This window comes from Hipposideros armiger, unplaced genomic scaffold, assembly GCF_001890085.2.
Source record: "Hipposideros armiger isolate ML-2016 unplaced genomic scaffold, ASM189008v1 scaffold_239, whole genome shotgun sequence".
Classification (NCBI taxonomy): Eukaryota; Metazoa; Chordata; class Mammalia; order Chiroptera; family Hipposideridae; genus Hipposideros; species Hipposideros armiger.
This window is the reverse complement of record NW_017731589.1, coordinates 328,126-335,853: the sequence shown is the minus strand read 5'-3', so window position 1 is coordinate 335,853 and position 7,728 is coordinate 328,126. Positions and strand designations below refer to the sequence as shown.

The following is a 7,728-nucleotide window of genomic DNA, read 5'->3' as shown; positions in this document are numbered from 1 at the left end:
CTCTTCATGTGGCCTCTCAACAGGCGACTTGGGCTTCCTCTCAACATGGTGGCCAACTGTTGGGGTCACCGCTCTTTAACAAAAACTTAGACAAAAGATTTTCATTCCAAAGGCTTTATTAGCCAAGCCTGGCGACCATCTCACTCTGCAAGAGGAGAACTGGCCCCGAAGTCTTGGCGGGTGGGGAATTTATAGCTGAAGCTGGATACAGAAAAAAAAAAAGTGGTTAGTGAGTAAAAGGAAAAAAAAAACAGTTTATTTTATTTTAACAAACTATAAAACATCGTTAGCTTATCTTCTAACGAGCCATAAAACATGGCTACTTTATTTTCTTCTAACGAGCTATAAAGCATGGCTAGCTTATCTTCTTCTACTTTCTTGACAGGACATTCTGTTATGTTTGGCTGAAGCAGGAGTTTTAAAATTCCTCTGGGCGGGGGTACTTTCCAAAATGAGCTTGCCTAGCCTAGGGTCTGGGTCTGGGTCTCTACACAAGTTCCAAGGGCAAGCACCCCAAGACAGCAAGGACGCATCATCCCTATCTGTCTCGTGGTGTTGCTTGAACCATCCTCTTTATATCAGAGCAGTCACAAAGTGCATCCGATTTCTAGGTAGGGGGCACAGATCCCAGGACTCGACAGAAGGATAACAAGCTCAGGTTGTAAGAGGAAGAAGTAAGACAGAAGATATTGTTGTGGCCACCTTTGGAAAACACAATCTAAGAAATTGTTGTAACCAATTTTGTAAAAGACAATCTACTCATTAACAAATCATTGTAAACTAAGACAAGATAGAAGATTTACATTACTTATGAAAATAGTATTGAAAGCGCATTACGTATCCTATTGACAACAACTTGAAATATATTTTTCCCAGCTTCTTCTCTTATGTTCTTGATTCGTTCATCATATTTCATCCTTAGCTGTTGTATTTTTTCCTCCTTTTCTTCCTTTGGTTTATTAGCATATTCCTTCTCTGCTAGTTTAATTTCCTTCTGTAATTGATCAGCATAGATTTTCTTCAACTCCTCTGCCTGACGGTTCAGCCTTTCCTCTGCGTCCTTGTAGATGTCCTCACAAAAGTAAGTCCTTCCATTGTCCCACACCGTTCTGTCTATCAGCTCCACCAGCTCCTGCACTTGAGCTTCGTTCTCAGCCTCGTCTTTACTTCTGTTATTGAAGGCACAGTAGCGGTTCCCACACTCCATGATGATGTTTCTTAGGGTCACGTCCGCCGCTTTTATAAAGTCACTCAGGCTCTGGTCCTCCAAATCATCCTTATGAGTGAACAAGATGATCATGTGCTTCGTGACTCTCTTCCCAAAGACGGTCTTAATCAATGCAACAGTTTTCTGCTCTTCCTCCGTGTAGCGGTCTAGCCGCAAAACCAGGATGATGGCATGAGGCCCAGGGCTCGAGGCAATGACACAGCGGCTGATTTCCTTACAGGTGGTCATCAGTTTCTCTTTGGTGTCAAAGAGCCCTGGGGTGTCAACAACAAGAAGTGGCCTTCCCTTCCACTCCCGTGGTACTACATGACAGATCTTGGTAACAGCTTCTGCTGCAACTCTAGACTCACATTCTCTTCTCCCAAGGATGGTGTTTGCTGTAGCACTTTTCCCGTTTCCGGTTCTCCCCACCAGGACAATCCTCAGAGTGTTTTGCTGAAAGCCAGCCATGATTGTGTCAAGAGGCTTCTGGGGCTCAGGTACCCACAAGACCTTCAGGAAGGGAAGGAGAGGGAAAGGGGGTCAGTTTAGGTCAGTGGGAGCCTCTCCCAGCCCTCTGTTCTTCTCCCTTTGTCCTCCTAAAAGTATGTAAGAGTCTATTATCCATATTGATTCCAGTAAAGACAGAAAGATGATAATGGTTCAATTGCTATGGGAGAAATAATACAGCAGTTACAGAGTTTTCCCATAAAAGAGTACAGACTCCAGGTGCTTTCATAGGGGAACTCATTTAAACCTTTAAAGCTCTGATAATCACAGTGCTTCTTAAATTATCCCTGATCAGTGAAATGGAAGGAAAACTTTGCAATTTTTTATGAATAAAGTATATATTGATCCCAAAGACAGACTTCATCAAAAAATATGACTGCAGACATTTTCATTTGCAAATATTAATACAAAAATCCTAAATAAATTATTACGCACTAAAAAACAAAGTAATATATCATCATTATCTGATTTGTTTCAGAAATACCAGAGTGATTCGATATGAGACAATTGGTTGTTAAAACACATCTCATTGATCGATCAAGAAGAAAATGACTGGGCCGGCCGAGTGGCTCAGTTGGTTAAGAGCTCGCTCAAGAGTTTGAGCTCTGAGCAACAGCGGTTCGAGTCCAGCCCTAGCTGAGCAGCCGCTGAGCTGCCAACAGGTAGCAGGATGGCTCAGCTTAAAAAAAAAAAAAAAAGAAGAAAATGACCAAGATGCAGAAAAGACATTTTGCAAAATTCAACAGTGACTCATGTTTAAAGTATTACATAAAAATAAAATTAATAGATTCTTCTCCAACATGATTTTATATCACTATAAATTGAAATTTTTTTGTCATCACTATTTTTTCCTGCAGCTAAAATAAGAGATTATGAAGTTCATTTGGATCAAGAAAAAATAAAACTAGCCTATACCATCAAGAAAAAGAACAAAGAGGAACGGCTAGCTCTACCAGATAGTAAAACTTTGTAGTTTCTATAATTAAAGCAGCATGATGTTGGTGCATGAATACAGAGAAGAGTGAAACAAAAACAGAAAAGACAGAACTAGACCCATTTAATCATACGATATTCATTTATATTCAATTCAATTCTATTCTGTTACATTTATATTCAATAAGGCAGTATCTCACATCAGTAGGAAAAAAAGATGGACTAATAAGCAAGTTTGGGGCATCTATATAACCATATAAAAGAAGATAAAGCTGCAAAGATTGCCTCATTCCATTCAAATTCCTAATTGATTAGAAATTTCAATATAAGAAAAGTAATCCATATTAATAACAGAAAAAACATGCATCAATTCTTTTGAATCAATGGTTCCCTTTGGGGTATGCTAGGAAAGCATCCCGTTCTCCTGAACATTGACAAACAAAGGGCAAGAATCAAGCACCTCTCTGGTCTTTCCTATATAACTGTACCTCGTGGAAATGACAGAATGGCTGAGGGGAACCTCCTTTAACAGGATTATTCCATCTAAGAAATGAATAAAAAGCGATATCATTATTTGTGGCCCTTAGTGAAACAATAAATTTATGCTAGGCAATCATTAAAGTCTGTCGATATCACAGAAAGAGAGACAACCAAACATCAAGTGTCTCCTGATGGAAGTTAACAGCTGCACCTATGAAGGATTCCCACCAAACAACAGTCAAACCTTAATCTGACCAAACCTCTCCTTGAAATATAAATTCACACAGAGCACTGGAACTCCAAGAGCAGGTTAAATGACATCTCAAGGACATAATCAACAAAATGTACACTGCCCCATCCTGTTGGACAAAAGACTTCCCTTTTTTTTTTTCACCCCTTTCCCCCCACCTCCAAGCCCTTCGTTGTTCTCAGTCTAGTTGTGGAGGACACCACTTCTCTGGCCCATGTTGGTATTATGATCATTGCACTCTTCTCGGCTGAGACAATCAGTCACAGGCCATTGGATGGCCGCTCATTGCGGCTCACGGCAGCTCACGCTGACTATCAGCCACTCACACTTGCTACTGGCTGTGGCTCATGGCAGCCCACAGCAGCCCGTGGCAGCTCACGGCAGCCCACGGCAGCCCACGGCAGCTCATTCTGTCCACTGGCCACTCATGCAGCCCAGTTCCAGTGGAGCGGTTGTTCACAATCTTAGCTGTAGAGAGAGCAGCTTCCTGGCGCAGCTCACTGGCTCATGTGGGAATCGAACTGGCAGCCCTGTTGTTCAGAGCTAGCGCTCTTAACCAACTGAGCTAACTGGCTGCCCCGACTTCTGCTTTCTTAAACACAGAAATTTCCCAGAAAGAAACAAGGAGGTTAGAAACCTATATGTTAAGTTAAACGAAGCAATATCCAATAATTGTAATTTACGGATCTTACATGGATGCACCTTCAAATAATTTTTAAAATTATGAGACAATCATGGAAATCTGAATACAACTAGTAAGTTTTTAAAAATTTGATTGCTTTTTGAAATCTGATAATGCTAATATTTTAAAACTGGTTTTTACCTTTCAGACATTTCTACTCAAATATTTACTGATAAACTGACACAATGTCTGATCTTTGCTTCAAAATAATGTGGAATGGGTGGGGACCAGTGAGTATATAGATAAAATAAAATGTCCATCAGTTGATAATGATTGAAGTTTGGTGTAGGCACATGGAGGTTCCTGATATTATTCTCTTTATCTTTGAAGAAGTTAAATTTTCACAATAAATATTTTAACCTGTGTGTAACATAACCACTATGAACACTCTACACCAAGCACCCTGATAAGTATGTTGTATATATTTCATTTACTCCCCTCCAATAATAGCCTGCAAAGAAGCTAATTTTATTATTTTAACTATTTAAATGAGGACATTGATGTAGCTCAAAATGCTAAAACACTTGCCCAACATCGTGATTCTAAAATTCCGTTTACGGAGGAGAGGTAGATTAAGGGAACGCAGGGATGGGAGTCCACACTCTTTCCAGATGGTGAACTGGTAGCCAGCCTGTAATTGGGGAAGGCCACAAGGAAGGTTTCGCATACAGTGTTCTAGAACAGTCCAACCTGCCCCCACCAAGCCTCTTCTTCGCCTCAGATGTCACACTTTTAGGGTCAGAGCTTCTCCCTGTTAGTTACTGGAAAGGATTCGGCAAACTGAATTCTAGATCACCCCTGCCACGGTGATGTGGGTAACCCCTGGAGAGGACCCACACTCTCTGTAATCCTGCCTCTTTTTCAGTAAAAAGAGGGGTTTAGACTGGGTGGTCTCTAAATTGCCTTCGTGTTCTGCAGACCTGCCTTGGGGTCACTAACTTCCTATGAAGGGAACAGGATTGGTTACCAGGCAGCCCTCAGTGTCTGTCACAAGGACAAGTGCATGGCAGGTGCACTGGTCAGCACAAGCTTGTCCCATTCACTATGAGACAGAAGGACACTGTGCTCCTCACTTCCCTCCCTCCCGTCCACCCCGACCACCCTGACAGCGTCCTCCCTGCTGTGCTGCCAGCCTGGACTTGGTCCCTTTTCAACCAGAGCCCACCCCCGCGCAGACTCCCTGGACCTGACTGCCCTCACAGCTCCATCGCTTGGGTGCCTCTTGTCAGCCAGGCTCACCTTCTTTCCAACGAGCTGAAGACTTCTCAGGTTTCCTCCAAAGAAGCTGGTTTCAGCAGGTGCTTTTGCTGTAACTGTGAGCAAAACGTGTTCAAACCTTTTGAAACAACTAAGCCAGGAAGCCCTGATTGGGTGGAGCCAGTGAAGAAGCTGTTTGCCCTTAAAGGGACAGAAATATTGGCCCATCATCTGGTTGGTGGGTGCTGTGGTTTTCTCAAGTTGAAACCTTTTCTTCTATGTGTTCCAATTTCCAAAGCCATATTCCTTGTTCTGGGTTATAGTGGTGGATCCAAAAGGCCCTGATTAAAGACCCAAATCTTGTCCAAAAAGCCAGGCATAGTGTCTGACCATTATCCCTGGTGCAGTGGAAGATCACTTGTGATTCTGAAAGGAAGAAGTCGGGCATGGGACAGAGTATCCTGGGGGTTCTTGCTGGTCATGGTATATAATGTGTGTTTTTATGCTAGTCTTTCGGGAGGGTCTCAAGTTACTTTTTCAAAAATTAGCAAGACTTGGGTGCAAAGACAAAAGGGTCTAAACTACTAGGAGCCAAGAGGAAGAGGAAGAGGAGGCCTGGAAAAAAATCTTCCACTAACCACACAGCGTCTCTGTATTTTTTCTTAGGTTCTTGCAAGCTTGGAAGTATGTGTGATGTGACAGGTAAAGGTGCACCCCGGGGCAGATGCAACTTTCCCTCCCAAGCCCTACCTTCTCCTGCCCCAGGCCCCGGCAGAGACAGCTTATCCTAGATCTACCAGAGGATGGTTCCCACCTGCTCTGGAAATTCTCTTGAGGTGAGAGGCAGGCTGTCAAAGCTCTCACAGTTCACAAGATGTTTTAGTTGTTTGTTGTATCGCCATAAAAATATTAAGCTCTTTATGATATACTTTGGTTCACTAGATTGAGAAGCGAGAATACTCAATGTTTACGCTTGAGGGGAAGGACTAAGAGGACCAGGTGTGGCAGGAAGGAGCCAACAGGCTGGGTATCCATGGAGGGAAGCAGCTAGATTTGGAAATGATGGTGTTTATGACCATGTCATTGGTGCACAGCATTGGACTAATTATTGGTGTTAATGACATGGGTCACCTTGAAGGGTTCCAGGTAATAGTTTTCTGACTCTCAGTAAAGGCACACATCAGGAGCAGCATGTAATTTGCAAGGTCTGGAACAAAAGGAAAAAGGCAGGTCCTTTGTTCAAACGTCATTAAGAATTTCAAGATGAAATCAACAGAGCATTAATCCGAGTGAGGGGCCCTTCTAAGCACAGGGCCCTGGGAAGCTCTGCAGACCACACACCCATGATTCTCACCTTGACAAGGCTGCATTTCTGAGTCTAGAGCAGAACCAGACCACATCTCCTGCTCAAAATATGCCCACCATTGCCCAGTTCCATTTCATTCTACAAATTTCTTGAATGAAACTCGTCCTGCCAGAAGCTGCCTTGAATGTTTTCCTGGTCAGCTAATTGATTCTCCAGGTATGATGCTGAGTACACTGCTAAGTTCCCTAAAGGGAGAGGGGAAGGAGTGGAGTAGAACTCAGACGCTATAAAACAGGATGCGGGTCTAGTGGTCAGAGCCCTCAGGCCACTGGCCACGGATGAGCATCTGGACTATAGTAGTCCCACCTGCGAACCCTAACTTAGGAGTGAACCCCTCTGAAAGATTTGTGATAAGTGGACAGTTGCCTCGTCTGTCTCCCGTGTTGTTCCCTTGGGGCTGCACCTCACCGTGAAGAGCTCCTTTCCACTTGCAGCTCTGCTGGGAGCCCCCTGACTCTCGGCTGCTGGTCCCCAGCTGCAACTCCACAAGGTGGCCCCTCCCTAGGCTGCTGCTCCTTCCACACGTCAGAAGGAAAGAGATGAATGTGGAGGAAGCCCCAGCCTCCTGTTTAACATTTTCCCTGTATTCTTTACATCACACACAGGGGCTATTCAAGATATTTTTTAAAATTCTCTCTTGTGGAGTCTGCCTCATGAAGCTCAAGGCTATTTCTGCTGCTGTGATCTAGATAAGTTCAAAGCTCAAACGTACTGGCATTGCAGAAACAATAGCAGGAGGTGAAAGGAATGGCTCCTCACACTCTCCTGACTCTTCTACAAACGGAGAATTAATGCTGGGACATCAGTTTCCTAGTGCTGCCACAACAAATTATGAAAAATGTAGTGGTCTAAGACAATACAAATTTATTCTCTTACAGTTCTAGCGGTCAAGGGCCATAGATTAGTCTTACAAAAAGAAAACAAAGGTATGAGCACAGCTGGTTGTTTCTGTAAGCTCCAGGGGAGAACCCATCCCTGGCCTCTCCAGCTTCTAGAAGCTGTCAGGATTCCCTGGCTTGTGGCCGCATCACTCCAGTCTCTGCAGCCATCATCACAATGCCTACTTCCTCCTTTGACCTCCTTCCCTCCCTTTTATAAGGACC

The 7,728-nt window shown here is 43.5% G+C and overlaps 1 protein-coding gene across 3 annotated transcripts; it reads right to left on the bottom strand.

The window, feature by feature from the left end:
* Window positions 1-211: 211 nt before the first annotated feature.
* On the bottom strand, window positions 212-5,409 carry GIMAP7 (GTPase, IMAP family member 7). Of its 3 annotated transcripts, none has more exons than XM_019655444.1 (3): window positions 5,302-5,409; window positions 4,591-4,693; window positions 212-1,720 (listed from the first exon to the last, which is right to left on the bottom strand). In XM_019655444.1, the coding sequence occupies exon 3, from the start codon at window positions 1,676-1,678 to the stop codon at window positions 809-811; it is 870 nt and encodes a 289-aa protein (XP_019510989.1). In that variant the 5' UTR covers window positions 1,679-1,720; window positions 4,591-4,693; window positions 5,302-5,409; the 3' UTR covers window positions 212-808. The 3 variants fall into 3 exon arrangements, with proteins under 3 accessions (XP_019510989.1, XP_019510990.1, XP_019510988.1); XM_019655445.1 differs by lacking the exon at window positions 4,591-4,693 and adding an exon at window positions 3,139-3,193 and having other exon boundaries at window positions 5,302-5,407; XM_019655443.1 differs by lacking the exon at window positions 4,591-4,693 and having other exon boundaries at window positions 5,302-5,407.
* Window positions 5,410-7,728: the final 2,319 nt, after the last annotated feature.